General features: G+C 33.6%; 1 protein-coding gene across 2 annotated transcripts in view; it reads right to left on the reverse strand.

Moving 5' to 3' along the window:
- Positions 1 to 23,450, reverse strand: part of LOC108913817 — a 147,698-nt gene that overhangs the window by 16,595 nt on the left and 107,653 nt on the right. Inside the window, exons 6-7 of one of the 2 annotated variants that reach the window (XM_018719443.2) lie at positions 13,606 to 13,936; positions 3,561 to 3,877 (exon numbers count right to left, since the gene is read on the reverse strand). In XM_018719443.2, coding sequence (XP_018574959.1) covers positions 3,561 to 3,877; positions 13,606 to 13,936 — 648 coding nt within the window. Of the gene's footprint in view, positions 1 to 3,451; positions 3,878 to 13,605; positions 13,937 to 23,450 lie in introns of both variants that reach the window. The other variant, XM_018719444.2, reaches the window with a different exon arrangement.

A 23,450-nucleotide genomic window follows, 5' to 3' on the forward strand; every position in this document is an offset into this window, starting at 1 on the left:
TTTTTTGTTGGCAAGAATTTTGAGAAAAAGCAGGTGTTTTTTGTGACTTCACTTCATTTGCTGCAAAAAGTTACCTAGTGTAGGTACATACATACATACTGTATACATTTTAATTTTCTACCTGCAGCCATCAGGTATTTCCGGGCATTCTAGTCTAATTAAAACTATTTTGTAAAATTAAATATTTGTTCACGTTTTAGAAAAACTTACTTCTATTATAATCTCACTGTCTACATCAGAGCTTCAAAAGAGTAAGCAGTAAGTCTCATGAATAAATCAATCCATAACTTTTGCAAGTTCTTAATCTGATAAATATATTATCATTTCATTGTATTATTATTTTATTATTTTTTTCATGCACACAATTATTTTGTGTGCGCACTTGGAGCATTTTATTGTTACAACGTTAATTTTTGTTCATCGTATGTTAAAAAGGAGGCGGCCAGTGCTGCAGTTTCATTTTTCGATTAGTCAGTTTCCAACCGAGAAGTTTGCTTTCGTGTGATAGGAGTTCAAGTTGAAAAAATGTGGTATTATTTTCACATTTTAGTTATTCTTGTGTGTGGAATCGTGTGTTAGCGACCAATTTGTAAAAAATTGGGGTAGTCGTAAACCAGCAAATTTAAGAGATCAAGAACGTCGCACGAGCATAATAAACAACGTTTATTAGAGAATTCGAGCACGAAACGTGGATATATCGGTGAGTGGTGCCATGAAAATATGCAGTTCTTTAACAAAACTGTATGTCAGAAGAATTTATCGTGCGATAAAATGTGATGAAAGTGTAAAATAGCAAAAAAGCGAAATATGTGAAAAAAAATTGAAACTGACGATGACGTTAAATAAATGTACGATCCGCAAAAAGACTCACGGAAACTGCAATCGCAGAAGACGAAAACTTACCTAGATTTTCTCGACAAATTTTACTGCATAATATGCATGAAATTAACTTTCGTTAAACTTAACTTAATTTAAACAAAATTGTAGTTGGCGACGAGAGTATTGAATTAACTCAATACCTTAAAAAGTAAAAAGATGTGAGAGTTAATAATAAAATATATGTATTTATGAGAGAATATTAAAAAAAATAATAGTGTCGTACATCAAAAACGAAAATTTATTACTGTCGAAACATGAACAAGTAAGGACATATGGTTTCTAAAGTTTGACAAGATTCAAATATCAATAGACAGACGACAAACATTTTCTACTCGATTAAAGGCACCCTCTGGGAAAGGACGGCCATTTCTAGTGTCTTATCAGTGATGCAACTCGTAATTCAGTGATGGTTGTACTTATAGTAGTTCTACATATTTTATGTTGCCTTCCAACACTAAGTAAGTCGACTTTTGGCACACATTACCACTATTAATAATAATTTTTTATGAACAAAAACAAACATTTTGCTAACGTTTCGAAAGTCTTTTGTAATTCAGAAAATAGGTAGTTCCGCATTTTGCAGTTGTTGTAAAAGAGTACCTCAACAGAACATTCAAAGAACAATGGATCGGTAGAGGTGGTCCGATGCCCTGGCCTGCTCAGTCGCCGGATTTATTCCCACTTGATTTCTTATGGGGTCATATGAAGAGCATTGTCTATAAAACCCCTGTCAATACGGTCGAAGAATTGACCGCTAGGGTTGAAGCCACAGCGGAACAAATTAGTAATACCCATCAAATTATGAACAACGTTCATAGAAACATGATCCGACGATGTAATACGTGCATTCAAGCCAACGAACGTATTTTTGAACAGTTTTTGTAAATTTTAGTCGCTAAAGTGATAAAAAATTATTTTTAAGTTTTTTTAAGTTAAAATCCTATCTGTTGTTAAATGTCGTTAAAATTGTTAATTATTTATACCTATTTTTTTAATTACAAATGATTTTCGAAACGTTAGCAAAATGTTTATTTTTATTCATAAAAAGTCATTTTTCTTAAAACGGTTGACTTTAGAGCAATGAACCAAGAGAACTCTTTTTGTGTAAAATTAATTGATGCTTCAGAATTTGCTGTCAAATGTCAATTTTTCCAGTGGCGTAAAAGTTAGGGGGGAAAACCCTTGAGATACCTTAAAATCTCTACCACTGGTACGTCCAATGAATTCGAGAAGGGTGCGAAAAAGTAGCTTTTAATAGTGGTAATGTGTGTACAAAAGCTCAGTCCTGTAGTTCAAACGGTTCCTAAGTTATTGGCAAAAAACTAAAAAAAAAATTAACTTTTGACACTGTGTATCTCGAAAACGAAAGCCCGTAGAGAAAAATGGAAGAGGAAAAAAATATTTCTTTTCTCAAGAGGAATTTACAGTTTTCCGTTGCGTCACTTATTTAGGAATACCCTGTATATTTGTTGTTCTATATTTAACATTTCTCTAAAACGAGACACCTACCGATATTATGCATTTTGGTGACATGCAGTAAGTAAACGCTTTTACAGTGTATGAGGTGGTGTTTTAAAATCCTGCATTTTCTAAAATTTTCAACAAAAAAGATACAGCAAGAAATAACAGTCTGTTATTTTTTGCTGTATGTGTTCGTACCTATTTCTAAATTTTAGAAAACGAATAAGGTTGATATTACGGTATTACGAAGCAAAAAATGAATGTAACATAGTAACAAGACTAAATAGGTTTATCTTCATCCAAGAAAGCTACCCTTCCTTGAAGTATGGTCCATCTTTGACCGGACACCCGAATGTCCGTCGTCGTTTTGATGCTTCTTCAGTTCAAAAACTCAAAAATGTAATTCATTTGTGTCGAAACAGATCTGATTTTATTCATCTACAACCCACGGTTTGCTGCAGATTATAAAAATCACTGATTTCAAGACCGAGGTTCAGAGGCTGAGCAATAACAATAATAACCTCAACTTAATTTATGGTCGTTCGTCGATCTTATTGCTTATTTGTTTCCAAATTCTGTAAACTGTCAAAACAACCTGATTTTAAAATAGGTTGCTTCAATTCGGGCAACATAAACGAACAAACATGTACTTTCTGCTTTAGAACAGGGCTGCTTTAGAAGCTCTGTAATTTTTCTATGAATTCAACTTCGTGTACTAGGATTACAGTTATATAAAAGACCATATTTTTAATAACATACTACTTTTTTTACTAGAAACACGTTCAAGTTGAACATTTTCTATGAAAAATGTTGTTGAGATTCGACAGAAGACGTTAGATAGTACAGCAAATTACTTTTAAAATGTTAAATAATTTTAGTTATACGAATTAGCAATTCCTTCAAAAACTATATACCTAAACAAATTTTGAAGGTTTTATATAAATAAACAAATAAATTCTGAACTAAAACAACACCAAGTGGAAAAAAACGGCCAGGGGAAGCTACCACTACTTTCTACTTACGTTTCAATCTACTCAAGCCTCAAACAAGTTCATCCAACTAAAAACAAGCTAGAAGCAAAGCAAATAATAAAAAAACAAGCGTCACTTACTGCACGTCCCGAGACGGGCGAGAGCAACTAAATAAAAATTGCAGCACTCCTACGTTTGGTTGTCGCGTCTGAAGAAGTTCCATATGGAGGAAGTTGTTTTGGAGCGTACCTTTTCGCTGGTGTCCCTTTGACTGCTCCACTTGGTCGGCGCGCTGCCCTTCTTCAGGGTACCCCGCCCACTCCCGAAGCTGGCGTTGCCGGGCGGCGACAGCTTCAGCAAGGAGTCGGTGCTGCGCAGCTTGCTGGACAGCGAGTCCCTGGCCGAGACCAGGGAGCTGTTCCTCGACTTGGGCAGCGAGGAGTTGCCGGCCTTGCCGCCGGTGAGGCTGTTGCCTTCGCTCTTGTTTCTCCAGGACTGTGCAGAGTGCGGTCTACCGGGTGATTCGCCGCTACGACTACGTGTGCCGGGTGCAGGGCTGTGTTTACCTGGTGAACGAGAATAGCTCGTTTTTGTATTGCTGCCGTCCAATGTACTTACTAATTCTAGGTAATAGCAACTTATTATGTGTAGCTTGTCGGAAGCGAAGGGATGTGTGGGTGTATTGCTTATAAAGATATGATTTTAGAAAAACTTAATGAAATAGAAGTAAAAATAAAAACCGTGGAAATTTATATACCTAGTTATTCCACATATAATATCTCCACATGTCGTCAAAATCATGATGTATGTACTTAACTCCAAAAATTTAAATTTCATATACCCAAAGATTTGTTGAATACTGTTTTTCATTTTACGAAGAGTATAGCGTATACATATTTCTATAAAATTCGAGAAAGAAAAAATTTAACTATTATACAATTTCGTGGGACTCCCTCGAAAAACAAGTAATCTATTGCTAAGAAGGAGAGGTCTTCATGTCCTGTGGGTCACCGATTTAGCCGAGTCTCTGTGTATTTAAAGAGACTCATTAGTGTAGTATATCCTCAAAGTCCTCGGGTGCACATCTCGGAAATAAGGGAGACATTTTTCTCGAAAGTGTTAGACTTACTATTTGTACAAGTTCCAAAAATTCGGTCTTACGAAAGCTGTCGTAGCGAAGTAAACAGCGTGTATGTTTCTTAGTGCGGCCATTCGGGTTTGAGACTCTACCCGTTTATTTATTTTGTTCTTCTATTCTCCTTCCTTCATAGAAAATATTTATTTGTCAACATAATTAGACACGCATTTTTGTTTTTTCCTTCCCTTAGTTAAATTATGCTTTGTTTGTTTTTATGACAACAATAATCCAAAAAACTGTACAGAGTGATTCACTATATTTTGATCCCCCCCTTAACTTTTTTGTTTTAAAAGTTATTAAAGAATGTGAAACATAAAAGTTGCACGAGTTTTTATGAATTTTCTGAAATCCAAACAAAATGGCCGCGAATGTTAACTTTGTTTAATTAAATGGAACCCGTATATTTTTACATATTTGGATAGAACGTTCCCTGTAGAGTATAGTCATGTAAGGTTTGTTGTGTCCATCACTAACAATAAACGAGATACTATTAAAAAACAAAAATAAGTTTTTTTATTAAGAAAATAAGACATCTTGTAACTGTTAAACCTTTTTCAGGCATTTCTGCCTTTTTCCAATTACGTAAGGATTTACAGATTACGTTATAATATATTTTAACAGATCGGTCACTGATATGGTCCAAAAAGCGTATAGGTATTGTAGAGCAAAGTTCTTTTCCATACTCTATTTTAATTCTAAATAATTTTCTACTTCTATGTAACCTATTTTAATTAAATAATAATACACACTGTCAATCAATAACAATGTTGTCAATACATTACTACCTGTCACTGTCACGACCTACCATATAATGTCCATGAGTAATTATTAGTGAGATTTCGTTACATTACCTATACGCATTTTGGACAGTATCAATGTGCGATATATCAAAATATAATATTATAACTAAATCTGTAAATCCTTACGCAAATGGAATAAAAGGCAGAAATGCCTGAAAGAAGTCTAACAATTACAAGATGTATTATTTTATCAATAAAAAACCTTCTTTTCGTTTTTTAGAAGTATCTGCTTATTGTTAGAGATAGACCCAACAAATCCTATATGGCTATGCTCTACAGGGAACGTTCTATCCAAATATGTAAAAATATACAGGGTGTTCCATTTAATTCAACAAAGTTAACATCCGCGGCCATTTTGTTTGGACTTCATTTGTTTTTCTACTATCATTTTCGAAAAACTCATAAAAAAATCGTGCAACTTTTATATTATATTGTAACATTTTTTCATAACTCTTAAAACAAAAAAGTTAAAGGGGGTCAAAATATAGTGAATCACCCTGTACAGTACACCGGAATAATCAATAAATTACTACCTATGTATTCCTGAATGTCCACTGCATTTTTATCATTAGTAAATAAATAACAATTCCGAATTATGTTATTTATCATCGGATTATGTTGATAAATATTTTCTATGAGGAAAGGAGGATAGAAGGACGAAATAAATACACGGGTAGAGTCTCGACCTCAAATCGCCGCTCTCAACAGCATACCAACTGCTTATTTCGCCATGACAGCTTTTGTAAGACCGAAATTTTGGAACTTGTACGAATGGTGAACCTAACATTTTCGAGAGCAATTTCTCAGTTATTTCCGAGTTGTGCACTTTAGGACTTTGGAGATATACTACATTAGTGGGTCTTTTTAAGTACACAGAGACTCGATCAAATCGGTGAACCTCTCCTTGTAAGACAACTTTATACAGAACGACGCGTAAACCAACCGAGACATAATAGGTGCGTGTAAAATCTGTTGTTTTTAAAATAATTTATCTCTATACCAAAGTGTTTCATTTAGACGCTAGATGTCGTAACAGATGACAAAATTTTTAGTTCAACCCATGTAACTCAACATTTTGTTCGAATTAAATGGGATTTGGTAAGCTAGTACTTGTGGTTGGATGCCACTTTTGGCCATGGTTACTCTTACAGTTGAATTTACAGACATGGGGAAAATATACACACCCTTAAGTAAATACTACATAAATAAAATAAAAAATATTTGTTTGCAGGTGACGTTACAACCTCAGTTCTTATGTTATTTTACAGGTTTCAAGATTTCAAGCTTTTCTCGCTTGCATTTTTTGTATTTTTAACGGTTTCTGTGTACTTAATTACACAGGCACACAAAAAACAAGTCAAAACTCAAGAGACCCACATATCTGTCATTTTCGAAGTAATCCGATCTAGTAGTTAAAATTCATGATTTGCCGACGAATTGCGGTGAAAAGTGAAATTTTTGGGTGAAAACTTATTTTTTCCTAAATTTTGTCCAAATATATAATTTTCGTAATATTTTGAGGCGCTGAACACGAGCCATTAGTAAAAATCCATGACTTCGATATTTCTCAGAAAATCCACTATTTGAGTGAAATTTGGCCTAAATATGGGTCAAAACTGAGTTTTTCCTAAATTTTGTCCAAACATATTATTTTCGTAGTATTTTGAGACGCTGAACACTATGCCATTAATAAAATTTACCCATGACCTCGACATTTCTCTGAAAATCCACTATTTGGGTGAAAACTGGCCCAAATATGGGTCAAAACTGATTGTTTCCAAAATTTTCGTAGTATTTTGAGGCGTTGAACACTGTGTCATTAGCAAAATTTATCCATGACCTCGATATTTCTTAGAAAATCCATTTGACTGAAAAGGCCCAGATATGGGATAAAACTGATTTTTTCCTAAATTTTGGCCATATATATCATTTTCCTTTCGAATTAAAATTTTCGCTCAACTTTCCAATAGAAACTTAGAAGCCTCCTCCAACCATTCTGCGCAATAGAAACCTATATTCTCGAAGACCCCCACTATCCTTCGGGTTANTTCTGTAGTATTTTGAACACGTTGTCATTAGTAAAATTATATTACGAAAAATATATATCTGGACAAAATTTAGGAAAAAAATAGTTATTGAGCCATATTTGGGCCAGTTTTCACCCAAATATGGATTTTCCAAGAATTATAGAGATCATGGGCAAATTTTACTCACGGCATCGTGTTCAGCGCCTTAAAATACAATGAAATTGATATATTTGGACAAAATTTAGGAAAAAACAGTTTTGACCCTTATTAGGACCAGTATTTACCCAAATAGTGGATGGATATTCTGAGAAGAAACGTGGGTAAATTTTACTATTAGCATCGTGTTCAGTACATCAAAACATGTACTGCGAAAATGATATATTTAGACAAAATTTACGAAATAATCAGTTTGGATCCATATTTGGGCGTTTTCTCCCAGAAATTTAACTTTTCTCCGAAATTCAACGGCAAGTCGTGAATTTTGACTACAAGATCGTGTGGGTCTCCTGGGGTTGGACTTTTTTTGTGTATGTCCCTGTTATTTTAGTATTTATCAGTTATTACAAACATATATTTTATACAGATCTGATTTAATTGCCATACATTGACAACAAAAACGAAACAATGCTTCATAAACTACAGAAACTTTTACTCATTAGACATTACATTAGAATTATTAGAAATAAACGCCATTCCGCAAATTGTGTATCAGATATATTTGAATTTCTATGATTATTCTTATTTGAAGAGCATTAAATTGGACGAATTGAATAAGAAATTACCGCAGATAATTTGCAGAATAAGAAAAGTCTGAAATTATGTGAAATCACTTTTTTCTACTGAACTATGTTTTATTAAAAATGGTGACCACTTCTAATCATTTTCATGTTTTATTTATAAATTTCTCAACTTCACTTCGTTTTTAACATTAATTAAATCAATTACTTCGGTTACTACATATATCAAAAAATGGCATCTATATACAAGTACAACTATATCCGATTTCAGTTAAATTGGAAAAAGCGTTTTAGAGTTAGGTATACGGAAACAACTAAATTTTGCTGTCAGTTTTAACGCCAGCTAGCGACTAAACGAAGCAACTTGGTGTAGAGGTAAATTGCGTTAAAACCATATTATTTTATGATCTATTACACATACATGTTCTGTGTTGTGTTGATTTACGAACCACCCTGTATAGAAACAGTCAAAATTAATTTTTTAGAGGTATAATTCTGTTTACCAGTCACCACTTACACTGTCAGAGGTCCACACAAATGATAATGACAATTTTTAATACATTCTATTAAAGAAAATTATATGTGATGTTAGTTTAGAACACGTATACTTTCTATTAAAAAAAAATAAAGAGGTTTTCCCATTCCAAATAAAAATATCTGATAAAGGATAGCCTTTGTAATGAAAGTAAATTTATGACGCCTAAAAAGTACTAGAATATAAGCTAACAAAGACGAAAACCAGTCAACCAGCATTGAGTTACACTCACAACATCAAGCAAAAGTTTTGAAATCATTATGATAGAAATAAAAAGCTACGTTAAATAAATCAGATAATATCGATTCTTCATTAATATAGAACTAATTATCCAATACTTATATTTTTTTTACAATTATGTTTTTAGTGTTCCTTCCTCTACAGGGTATTATATTTTTGTAGAGACATAAACAGAATTATTAGAATCGAATACTATTTTTCAGTTTCAAAGGAGGTATCTCAATATTCTTTCCCTTTTGATATTTGTTTTAGTAATGTTTAAAAGCTCCAATACTATTATTTTGTTAATGGCCATATTATTAAAATAAAAATCAACCCTTACTAATATTTTTAATGTTAGATGTTAAACGATTTGACATTTTAAAGGTTTTTAGTTCAAAGTTCGTGAAAATGATTATTTCCTGATACTGACAACGATAACTGCAATATTTGGAGATATTTTATGCAGAATATATAAATTTCGATAATTTTCTATTTAGCAAATAGAATTTGGCATATCAATTAGAGAAAAAATTGGAATGAGCACTTTTAGAAATATTTTAAATGGTTCCAACTGTGTCATAACGTAGAGAGCGGACAATGTGTGTCTTTAACCCGAAGAATAGGCCAAATTTTGGTAGAGATGTGTACGCGTTCAAAAATGTATTGTGTATAAACTATGCAAAATATAATTATTATGTATAGCAAATATATCGTATTATCCTCGCGAAGATTTGTACCCTTTATTTAAAATCCATAAATCATGTGAACAGGTTAAATAACGAGAAAATAATTAAGTTAATTTAGTTCTAAAGAAATGAAATGACACTCGCGCCCATCTCTAGTCCATCCGTCGACATCTGTTGCGTTTATCGAATTCCTATTGGTCAGAATTCAAACTGCAGCCCTGTTATGAATGGAGCGTGAGTTGGACTATTCTATCCTGTGCGTCGCCTGATGATATTCGTTACATTGACTCCTAATTTCCAATTAAAAGAACGACACTATTTTTAACCGAACTTTATTTAATAAATGTGTAGTATGCAATTTCTGATTTTCTAAATATTTTATAACGCCTAAAAATGTATGTACCGTGGAATTTTCGTGAATTATCACGTAAATTTCCGATGCATACCCGATACGCCACTGCGTCATGAATAATGTATCTAGGTTTATGAATGACATATCTATGTTCAAGGTTAAAGACACAAATTGTCCGCTCTCTGGTGATAAGCGTTTTTTGTATTACAAAATGTTTATAAAAAATTATCTATTTTTCGAATAAAGAGAAATATTGTATATTTTTTCTTAGAAATAACATTTCCCAGTTAAATAGCGTAAATGTGACATTTTGATTAAATATCAATACCCTGCATCTAGAAAACCAGTAGCTTTAGACTGTTTACGGAATAATGTCTTGAAATTATGATATAGGCTTAAAAAACCCCGTGTATAAATTAATTTAATTTATAATGCCAATATTGATCGAAATATCTAATTATTGGAAGTTTTCTAGGAATGTTTTTATTTTTTAAATAAAACGCCATTCAAACCACAAGTTGGAATCATGTGCATAAATTTCCATCCTATAGCCATGGAAATAAACAATCTATTTGTAAATAAACGCAATATATTCATAAATTTGGAAAAAGAAGAACCAAGTGTGGAGCCTTATAACTTCAATTGTTTGTGAAAATTGTATTGAAGGAGACAATTAGAAAATTTATATAATAATAGTATGGCGCTGCCAATGTTTATTAGTTGTTTCATAGCAAAATTAATTCTTTTCTACTGGATCAACCTCTTATTAAAACCATATAAGTATAGGATTGCCGTAAAGCCGAAGGTGACAAATATATTTATTTCTTTAAACTCATTGCGTCGAAAACAAATTGATAAGTTTATTAAGAAATATGTGTTTTTAATCTATTTCGAATGAGAATATAAAAGCTGAATAAAACTGTATTGTCATTATTATTACAACAAAAAATAATCTACAGATTCTACTCACCACTAATAAATATGCCAAATTTTATCACTTTCTACTTTTTAGTAAAATAATACCATTATTTGCAGTACATTGACCAAATTAGTGCCCCGCCCATTGAAAAAATATCTATGAAGCAATAGTTATAACCATTTATAGTGGCAAAATTCGTAACAATGGGAGTTTATAAATATGAAAAGTGTGTCACAAATGGTTAATTGATTTACGACAATTCAATCTATAATGCGCGCGCTATAAGGAAACGAGACAACAGAACTCGACAGAGTTGTTCTAGTTTAAGGGCTACCAATCGTTTACCAATTGGCCAAAGTTTAGGTGACGTTATAATCTGACAAATAATGTTTGACATCTATCTTGTCTCGTTTCCTTACAGTGCGTGAACTGTACACTCGTAAATAGTTGTCTTTATAGAGAAAATCGAATAAAAAATCGTGAATATGACACAACTATGATCAATGATTGTAAAATGTGGAATATGGGAGAATTGTTGCTAAATTAAGAATATTTATCTATGAATTTAGAATATTTTAGATATTTTCAGTTCCAACTATGTGCAAAATTTTCTATTTTACTATCGGCTGATTGTAACTCTTAAATACAGGTCTCTTATTGGTTGATACAAAAATTTGCACGTAAGTCTGCATGCTTTTCAACAAGTGTACTATTTTGAATTTGTGATTTAATAACTAATTGGGTAGATACACAACGTGTGTTTATTTATTATTTCGTGACTTAAAGCCTCTATCTATTCAATGATAGACGTTAATTCGAAATATTTTTTCATCCACATAAATAAATTGTGTATTAAATGTTATCTAGTATTTTCTTTACAACTTCTTGAGGAATCAGTTGCTTAAAAATGTTCGACCATTAATTTGTGTATTGATATACAGGGTGTATTGGCAAAGTTGCAACAATTTTTCCGAACCTATCCCTTAAAATAAATAAAAACCAAAAGTTACATTTTCTAAAACGATTTTTAAGAACTACAATCCTTCAAAAACCAAACATGAATTATAGTTTTTCATCAATTACCTCAGAAACCATTGAAAAGAATAGGTAATTCAAACTTAGCATTCCTTGAAATTAGGAGTGATTTAAGAAGTTTCGATTGATAAAAAAAGGTATTTGAAGGACATTTTTTAAAGATCTGAAAGGACGATTTATTTGCAATTACAGCTTTTGATGAGCTTATGCCAATGTTAGCAGCTCATCACTAATAAAGGTTAGATAAAGGCTAATCCTAAATGATTTATCAATTTAGTCCGATTTAAATAACTTCACAATATTTTTTCACAATAATTAGTGTAATCAAAATATCGTGCTAATTGCAACCAATGTCATCCAATGCTCATCAAATTCTTACGATCAATAAATACAACTTTAAAAAAACTGTCTGAGATTAGAGATCCAGATAAGCTATTTAAACACTCGGTCCAGTTTTATTGCCCAAATCTGATCTGCTACTACCGAAGCTTTAAAAATGTCGCCACTGGAATCTGCTTCTTGTTTTGTTGACCAAGTTACAAAATTTATAACCAGAACATGGACCAAATTCAACAAAAGATATATTGAATAATGGACAAACTGATTATTTTTTAATATTTAATTTGATACAAATATGTAGATGTAAAATTTAGTACTTTATTAAGGTATATTTCTGCAGTGAATGAAATATTCGAGACTTTATATTTTTTCTTACTGTTACAGCGTTAAAATAACACATAACAGTACTGTTTCCAATCAAAAGCAGTAAAAATAATAGGTATTCTAAAACATTTTTCATTTAAATTGATTTGATGATCTTTTAATTGGGTCTTATGAGGATTGTAAAGGATAAGTAAAATTTATCTTTGCCACAATACAAAATACGTATATCGACAAAGCAAGCTTTTAGATACATTAAACGCCCATTTTTTTTTGAGTTTGAAGGAGAATTATTATAAATTATGTATCTTACAAGTACCTAATCGATTTCTACGAGCTGTCATACGGTTCCTTAGATATCGGCTTCTTACAAGTTGCTGTGGAAACTGTTCATCAATTGTGCATTCTAAGTGGAAACACCAAAAAAATCTGCATTCTCATAAGACTCTGTACTAAGTCGTGAAAAATTATTTTATTAATATCTCGTCTCTTAGGTATCCAAACTAGTCATAATGTTTTTTGAGAATTTTCTTCATATTAATAAGCTTATATTAATTTTTTATGAATATTTGGTCGTCAATTCCAAATCAGATAAAACTCCTTAACGAGAAATTAAAAAATACAATAACGAAGTAATGTAACGCTTATAACAAATGGGACAAGCTGTATAATTGAAAATAATTTTTTTATGTAAAGAAATTGATTTGGTGCAACTTTTATTTGAAATAATATTCTTATGCATTATTGATATTACTAAGCCATAGAAGAATCCGATTAGATATCTCTTATTTGTTTCATTCAGTTGTTTTTTGTTTTGTAATGAGTTTGTTAAATTGATCAAATGTCCGTTAATATTTTTATCTTATTTTTCATTTATTTCAATTATTTTTATAAATAAATAAACAAGTACATGATTCTCGACGAGATGAAACTCTTCAGACTCCTGCTAATTCCGGTGCCACTATTTTACCTCTTAAGGCTCTCGAGTAATTGTATTTCACATCTTTCAGGAGTTCTAAAGAAGCTCTTTAATGAAACGAATTACCCTTGTTTTCTTTTATGTTTATTCTGGCGACACGAGTCTTTGCTAAAAGTTTGTTGCAACGTCACTATTACACCCTGTATCAATTCCTATTGTAAGACCAGCCTGCGTGTGTAAAAATCGATAAGATCCGACACTTACCTCCAGGTGGTTTGGGAGCCGTGTAGCTCTTCAACGGGATCTTACTGGGCCTCCTCTTACCGCTGTCCGTAGACTTTCTGGTGCTCTCCGCCTGGTCGTGGGCAGACTCGGTGCTGCTGGAGTGGTCCATTTGCAAATTTAAGGGCAACGGACTCATAGCCTTCATGCTGGCGGTTGAGACCTCCGTCCGCGAGATCGGGTGATCCGGCGGGGTCGACTCTGAGGTGGGGATGACGTCTGGCGAGCCGCTCTTGTTCAGAGGCTTCTGCAGGTCTTCTAACAGCCGGACCCTGGCGCGGGTGCCCTCTAGTTCTATGTTTTTGTCTTCCAGCTGAAACAAAGGTCGATATATTGTCCGAAAGAATTTGTTTGGAGCGTTTCTGAAATCGTTTCTCATGTAAAAATGTATAAACACTGCATTGAAGATCTCTAAATATTAGAATTAATGAAAAATTATATTAATATGGGAGAAATTAAAAAATTTGTGAGCACACAAAGGAAAACAATAAGTAGTAGATAAGTAGATTTTGTTGATTAAGTGGACCAGGAAAAATTTGGAAATGAAGAAAAAATATAAAAACAAAATTAAAATAATTGGCTATTACTTTGTTTAATAAAGATAAGTGTGGGTTTAATTCTTTAAGATTGATTAAAGATTGATTGATTACAAATTTTCAAGACGAAATTAGTAATAATAGATAAGAGTGAACAGCGAATTAATTAAGATTTCAATTAAAATGTCTGTCATTTATCTCACAAATAAAGAACAAACTAAAACTTATAGGTATTAAGCTAATTCAAACATTTTTCTAAATATTCTATTAGATGATATCAAACAATGTTCATCGATACAAAACTGATATTGCGGCAAACAACTACTCTAACTATTATACTATATTCTCGCAATATCATCAGATTATCTTGTTTATCAGGTTATATAGAAGTGTTTTGCATACCTAGATTTTTGGTATCGAAGAACATTGTTTTACTTGAAACTTTTTGAATTTATTAAATTTGCTTAATACATTTAAATTCAAGTAACAATACCAGAGCTCATAATAAAATACATATTTTAAAAAAAGGAAAATACTCTATCCTCAACATTCAACTTAATAGAGTACTAAATTCTCTTGAGTCGACATCAGAACATTTTATAAAAAAGATCTTAACTACTTTTAGGTAATTTTAGTCATTTAAACTGAATTGTTCAAAATTATGTAATTAGAATTAATAACACTGATACTGTTATATTTCAAATTAACTTTTACCTTTTTAAAATGTATTATCTAAAATTTTAAAATATTTAATTTATCACTATTTAAACATTCTATACTTATCTTATTTATCGGTACAGCGAAAGAATGGCTTGGGCCAAATCTGTTATCTATTGTGGAAACTTCTTTTAATTTGCACAATAAATATTATTATTCTTACAGTAATATGGATTTAATTAGCAGATAAATTATTGATAAGGTGGAAAAACTTATCCCAAGTGCTTACTGAATGTCATTATAACTTCTCTAATGATATCAGACTCATTTATGGAAGCAGATAAACAAATTAATTAAGAATACAAATTGTCAGATTTGACAATTTTAGTAAAAAAGAGCGCATCGTTTTGAAAACGATAAAAAGACAAATATGTATTTACTTACAGTCCGTACGATATTTGTTGAGATAAAAATCCAAGAAGACCCCTTTCAATTTTTGAAATGGGAAGTAGCTATACATATGGAGTAAAAGTCAGAATTGAAATTTTTATTTTAAAATTAGTATTAGGACATTATTTGAGGTTATAAACAGATTTGTTTTATAAAAATGTTGTGTAAAATAATAAATAATGGTACTTCTCTCTTGAGAATTTTCGTGTTTCTTTAATTTGTTAGCACCCTGTATATCTAATCCAAGATGTTTGTATGACAGTCTCAGTTTTTCGAGAGGCAGAACTTTTTATAAAGAGTGACATTTTTCGATAAAGTCAAAAACAAAAGAGCTTCTCCTCTTGTCGACTCCATCCGTGGACACACCGTATATACATTATTAATAAACATTATTGTACTTAAATTCTCAAGTATTTACTAAGTTATCTTATTAAAAAAGTGAAAAAAATCAAAAAATTTTATTTTTTGCTTTCTTTAAAATTGTTTATTAACCATTTTCTGCATAAAATTTTCCTTTTATATTTTTTAAATAAGCCATTTCAATGAGAAATTCAATTCTTCACAAAATTTAAAAAATTACAAAAGTGCATTTTAACCCTTATCTTCACTTTCAACCATCTAATTTAATAGTACCCCGCGGTTTTTACATCTAATGACCCTTCGAACAAGTCATGTGATGATGAAAATCCTTGAACGTCTTATTTCCATCTTTTTTTTTGCAAAAAATGAGAATTAAAATGTATAAGGGTAAACGCGATGAAAATTGAAAAATTGGTTAAGTTTGAGCAGCCATATATGAGTCAATTTTCATCCAAAAATACTTTACAACCTCTTGTTTTGAAGGAAATGTTATCTACTTTTTTTCTATGAAGCAATGCCTATCCTTCCTATCCTATCTTTACTCAAAACTAGAGGCAAAAAAGTAAAATAAAAAATAGAAAATCGAATTTTTCGCTTTTTTTTCAAATTGTTTATTAACAATTTTTTTTGTATAAAATTTTCCTTTTAAATTTTTTTCTCTGGGAAATTCAATTCTCTAAATAATTTTTCCTATGAACTATAGCCAAATTTTGCCTCGTTTTCAAGCTACAATTAAAAAACTGAAAGGGGTGCATTTTCACCCCTATCTCCAATTTCCACCCTCTAATTTAATAGCACTCCGCGGTTATTTCATCTAAAATGACCATTTGAACGATTCATGTAATAAAATATCTTAAACGTCATAGTTTCTTTTTAAAATTCTATATTCAATAGCCTATTATTTATTATTTATTAAAGATGAAAACATAAAAATAAAAAGTTTGAACACCGTTCGACCACATACTCCTGGCATCAAAATAATATACCATAATATTTATATATCAATTTACCTATATGTTATACAAACGTCAATTCCTAGGGAATATGGTAATACGCAACAATATTTTTTTAATATCACATAGTAAGAGCCTTCTTATTTGGTATGCTTTTGCTGATTTTCTGTGGTCGCATTTCCCTGGCCACTCTATTATTTTTTCTATAAGTTTTCTCGAGGGTTTTCTAATACAAAATTGGTCACTAAATGTTTTTGTTTCTTGTGACATATTGTTAATTCGTGCAAAATGGAGGTAGTAAACGTGCTGAAATCAAAGGACGTCCAAAAATTTCGATTCTATATTTTGAAGAGTGAATTTAAACAGAAAAAAAGTGTATGAACATAACGTATGAGCCTTCTTTCACTGTTTATAAATGTTGTCCCCAATGGTTTTTCATTGAATTTGGTAATATTCTTATAGCAAATATATTAAGAAGTGTCACATAAAATATAGGTTCTATTTTACTCGAAATTAATAACAAATTTTTGAACATTCTGTATTTCAATACATTTAAATCGAAAAGCTTTCCTGTTTAAATTTTAAAAATTATCTTTATAAAATGTAAATTATACGCATATAAACAAAAAAGTTATGTCAACATTTTCTAATACAGAAAAGGTATAGGAAAAACTTTCTTATTTTTCATTTTATCGTTCTTATAGTAAGATTGGAATTGAAAATTTAACATTTCTTGTACGGAGTGTTAAAAGAATTGAAAAAACTTTAAATGGTACAAGAGTACCCAAAGTAACTTTTTTCGGTAAAAAAGTTTTTCCTATAACGATTTTATAAAAATTTGTTTACGATATTGATTCCATTTCTCATGCTGCATCTATTCCCAAATTTTTTTGGATAAGTTGTGAATCACCCTGTATAAGTAAGTTGATTTGAATAGTCTTATATTGATCTCAGCAGCATGTGATCGCGAGGAGTTTCAATCTTTCTGGGAGACCTTGTATAAGGATCGATTGTCTAGACGCAGACAAACATTCAGTCCAGTTTGGAGGCGGTTTGTATGTTAATTTCAGTGTTTTCTGGTTCGTTACTTTTTACTGCTAATCGCAGGTGTATCTGAGAATTCAGATGAACGTAAAATCTTATCCCAAACAACAAACATCAAAATTATAATGCGAATGAAGAGATAGTTAATTTTAATATTTTTGATACATAATATCTGACTCATACAATATTCATGGGTAATTTGGAATAAATGAAATCAAATTAATTTGGTTTACATCTGCAAACAGTTTATTATCTAGTACAACTGCATCAATTCAGCTTTATAAATCTTGGACTAATTTTTAATTTTCTTGAATTATAAAATATAAAACTTTATACAGAGCAAACTCTGAATACAACGTCGGAATAAATTAACTTTTATTATCAGTTGAAAGTATTTTTTCAATAATTGTGATGAAGTGATCATATTCACCTCTATTTGTAGTAATTTCCAGTCTAAAAATTAAGGTAGAAAGATTGTCTACAACGTCGTACAACCCAGCTTTATTTTTTTTGTACTGAAATAAAAACGGCAGGGGTTATTAAAAAAAAACATGTTGATTGGAAATATGTTATGTGTATGTTGCTCAAATTAAGTTGTCTCATTGAAGAATTAATGGCTATTTATGTATCTAATAAATACGCAAAATAGTTCTTTGATGGAAGTATCTCGATGTTTACGGAATATCTAGGTGAGTTCGTTAAAGTAATTTGGTTAAGTATACAAAATTGTTGTATAAGAAAAAATATGGGACCCAAGATGGATCTATGAGGAACACCTATATACCTACACCTAAGCACTCTGATCGACATACTGTTCTGTTGTACCTGTATGAACCAGTCTCTTTTTGTTTGAAAAGTACAGGTTTTGAGTAGACTGTAGGTATATTAGATTTATCAGTCGACCTTAATAATTTGGTTTCACTAGTTAATACCTTTAATTTAGTGTCACTTATCAGAAGACATTTTACGTCAACAAATCACGCATTCAATTATTTTACGCCCGCTTTTACTTCAGGATCACTCTAATTTCCACTAATTCATTCTATTCGGCTACAGTGGACGTGAAGTAATTAAGTGGAGTGTATTTGCGTCCAAAAAAGTTCGTCAAACTGCATTTTATAATCGATGGATGAATTTTTATTTAATTTTCCCAAAAACAATAAATTATTTTGCAAAATCTGTAGAATAAATTTTTAAAAAGAAAGCTGGGTTGTGTAGATGATGAAATGACACGTTAACATATTGTTTGATATACAGGGTGTTTGGTAAGTCGATGTATTCCTTGAAGGAGGTTATAGTACAAATGATTTGTGATATATTTCCTTAATATATCACATTCCGAAAACGCTTAGTTTGCGATCTACAGGGTGTTAAAGTTCGAATAAAAATATGCAAATTTAAAAATATTGGGGAAACCGCTCAGAATATTTTAATGAAATTTTACAGGCTTTGACAGTTAACAACAATACACGTTTTACGATAAAAATATTGTTTTCAGTCTCACCAGTGGCGTGCGCACAGGCACGTCTGGATATTTTTAAAGAAAAAAATGCTACGCCACTGATTTTTATTAAAATAAAAATTATTTTTGAAATCCTTGTTCAATTTGGAAAAGGAAAGATACCTCGACTGTTTTTCTTATGACGCACCGTTTTCGAGTAAATAAATTAAAATCGATTTATTGCATTGCGTAATCCGGTTTCAAAATAATTTGAAAAACAGCAGAAATTATGCACTGTTTTTTTCCTAAAATTGGAAAATTCGGGAAAAACTGAAAGTGCTTATCACAAACAAATTTATTGAAAGGACAGGACAACGTCTGTCGGGTCAGCTGGTGTGAAATACCTGAATGATTTGTATAAATTTAACTTGCATATTTTGAAGTAGCTATGATTTTCAAATCAGTATTCTTCGTAATCATTAATAACAATATGAAAAACAAAAAAAAAAGATCAATATTAAACTGCATTGGTTTAATACTACATATTAAGAGAAATATTTAAATTATAACAAAATTAGATCACTTATATGAGGTCTGTTCAGAAAATAACCGACCTTTATTATTAATTTTATATCCCCCTCAAAGTACCTCCTCTTTCACTATTCACACACTTTTCCCGGAGGTGTTTCCATTTCACAAAGCAGTCCTGGACAGCTTCATTTGAAATGGCTTTCAAAGTCTGTGACGAATTTGTTTTGATATCATCAATATTCTGAAAGGGACATCCTTTCAGCTATGATCTTGATGTCGGAAATAAGAAAAAATAGCAGGAACCAAGTCTAGCGACTAAAGAGGGCGAGGAAAGACAGTAATCTGATTTTTGGCACAAAACTGACCAATTGACAAACCTGAGTGTGCGGGCGCCTTGTCATGGTGCTAGAACCATGAGTTGGCTCGCCACAACTCTGGTCTCTTTTTGCGGATTTTTTCACGTAACCGTTGTAAAATGCCTTGATAATACACAGGGTTCACTGTTTCATTTTGAGACAAAATGCACAATTTCATTAAGTCGAAAAAAACAGTGATCATCACTTTGACATTGGATCGAGACTTCGATCATTTGTGATGATTGAATTTTTATCTCAATGTCTTAGCTGTAAACCCATCTTTCGTCTCCCGTTATGATCCTTTGAATGAATGTTTCATCGTCATTGGATTAATCAAGGAATTACCGACAAACGTCCACAAGATTTTCTTCTTTCTGTTGTTCGATCATCAAACTAGGAACAAATTTTGCTGCAACTCGATGCGTGTTCAATTTTTCAGTCAAAATTTCACGGCATGACCCAATATGTTAACCTCTTCTGCAATTTCTCTGACAGTCAATCGGCGATTTGTATGCATCAGATCTGTGAATTCAGGATGTGAATCAGTTGAAGTCGAAGCCTTCCTGGTCGAGGATCATCTTCAACTGACTAAGTAAATTGGAAAACCATTTGCAACAGTTCGTACGACCTAGAGCATCACCTCCGTAAACTTGTTTTAAAAGTTGAAACGTTTCCGTAAATGTTTTCCCCAGTTTCACGCAAAATTTAGTTTATTTTATAGTTTGCAACATCTGTACATAGCTTTTAGAAGTGTTAAAAATTCATGATTGGTAGCATAGGGAGTAGTTGCAGCTTTTTCTTTTTTCTTTCTTCTTATTTTTCTTTTTCTTTTGTTGTTACACTATTTTACCGGTATGTCTGTTATATCTATTCTTAACGTTTTGTTCTGTATATGCTTACATGTTTATAAATATTATATATTTGTATACTTTGCCCTGTAATTGGTGATTTCCACTGTTGGACAAATAATTTAAATAAATAAATAAAATTAAATTTTACTTTACATCGTTGTTCCAGAAAATCGCACGTTTCAAAAATCGTCACTAACACTTAAACACGACGCGCTGAAATAACAACACGAAAACTAAATAAGATATCAACAATCCAAGAATATGTCGTTACAGAAGCGGTTATACCACACGACATTGCCCTCTTAAAATCTATACCGTTAAATGCCCAAATATCCACCCAATACGAAGGGTCTTCCGCCCACAATCCAATATTTCTGGATCTGGGGCGAAGACAGAGATATGAAGGCACCTTCACGAGGAGGTTCACTGACTGGGAGCGTTTCCGAACAGTAATGCAAGGAAACATGGCGCTCCCAGTCATCGAAACCACCCATGATCTGGAGGCGGCAATCCTCTCCCTTGAGACTGACATTAAAAACGCCCTGACTCAGACTACGACGGAGACTATTGTCCCCCGACTGACAAACCCCCGGGGCACCCTCCCCGATGACATAAAAAACTTAATACGTGACAGACGACGTGCGAAACGGCTTGCCCCCCGCCCCCGCCTCCCCCGACACAGACATGACTTAAACGTACTTAACAGACGGGTGAAGGCGGCTCTGGATGAACTGGCCCAGGATAACTGGGCTAGGCACCTGGAGTCGCTGGATCCACAAGACAACAGCCTCTGGAAAACGCAGAGGGCCCTGCGACAGACCGCTCGCCGTAAAATTCCTCCAATCCACGGTAGTGTGGGGGTGGTTTACACGAACCAGGAAAAGGCCGAGGCTTTCGCCGATAGCCTGGAACTGCAGTGTAGACTGCCTCAGCTGCCCGACGAAGACGAGGAATTCGAGTTAGTGGCTGAGCGCGCGGCCCGACGCGTCGACAGAGAGCCAGACAATGACATAATCCCCCCCGCAACACCTGACGAACTAAGACTGACAATACGCAGACTTAAAAACAGAAAAGCCCCCGGACCCGACAATATACATAACACGACACTTAAACGACTACCACACAAGGGCCTCATGGCCCTACTAAACATAACAAACGCGACACTCAGCCTAAGACACTTCCCTACCCGCTGGAAAACAGCAAACATATTCCTTATCCCAAAACCCAACAAAGATCACACCATCCCATCCAACTACCGGCCCATTAGCCTTCTCCCGGCTATGAGCAAAGTGGTAGAAAAAATTATCCTAACCCGTCTAAGAACCCACTCCCAAGAACTGCAAGTCATTCCAGACGAGCAGTTCGCCTTCCAACCCAATCACTCCACTGAACTCCAAATCCTTCGCCTTACCGAGCACATCACGGCGGCCTTCAACAGGGGACAGTACACTGGTGCTGTCTTCCTGGACGTCGCAAAGGCCTTCGATACGGTTTGGCATGAAGGACTACTGATGAAAATGCTCACCAACCAATATCCCATATCCTTTACCAAACTCATAAAATCCTACCTACACCACCGAAAATTCCGCATCCAAATCCAAGATTCCCTTTCCACCACCCGTCCCATGGAGGCCGGTGTCCCCCAGGGCACCGTCCTGTCCCCACACCTATACACCATTTACAACTCCGACATCCCACATCCCCCCAACACCAACATATACTTATACGCCGACGACCTGACAATCACATCCCAATCCGTAGATCCTAGATATTCCGTCTACCTCCTCCAAAGCTCCTTAGACCAACTTGAAACCTGGTGCCACAGGTGGAAAGTCAAAATTAATCCCAACAAAAGTTCGGCTATAATTTTTACCAAACGAAAAATCCCACAAAACCTTGACAGACTGACACTATCCCAGGAACCCATCTCCTGGAATCGACAAACACGATACCTGGGCGTGACGATGGACCAGCGTCTCACGTGGAAACCGCACATCGTGGAGACGGTGGCGCGAGCGAAGACCACCAGGGCTAGGCTCTATCCCTTACTCAAAGGTGGAAACACCCTCAGTTTAAGGAATAAGCGAACGCTTATCAAGGTGGTACTTCAACCGCAGCTAACCTACGCCTCCACGGCGTGGGGTCACGCGGCAAAAAGCCACTTAAAGTCATTACAGGCTGTGGAAAACATAGCCCTCCGCACGGCCACCGACGCGCCCTGGTACGTAAGAAACACTGACATATTACGAGACTTACAATACACAAACGCTACACAGACAATAAGACAAAACGCGGAGAAACGATTTGACGTAGCCGCTAGACATGACAATCCCCTCCTCAGGCAAGCCGTTGACTACGTACCCGACGTGACCGACAAACACAAAAGACCTAGACACCAACTTGACCCTGGGTGACCACCCCAATGACCCCCCCCCCCCTGCCCGCTAACCTTTTCTGTTTCAGAGACAGCCAGGATCAAGAAACGAAGACAACGACACACACACACACACATACACACCCCCCATACCCTCCTTAACCCTCCCCTCCCGCGCTAGCCTAAGGGCCACCTTAGCAAAGCGCATCCCAGGCTGCATAGCCGCACTACCCTACCCAACCATACCACACATAAACATGACACTACCCCCGGG

Source organism: Anoplophora glabripennis, unplaced genomic scaffold (genome assembly GCF_000390285.2).
Source record: "Anoplophora glabripennis isolate ALB-LARVAE unplaced genomic scaffold, Agla_2.0 scaffold715, whole genome shotgun sequence".
NCBI lineage: Eukaryota > Metazoa > Arthropoda > Insecta > Coleoptera > Cerambycidae > Anoplophora > Anoplophora glabripennis.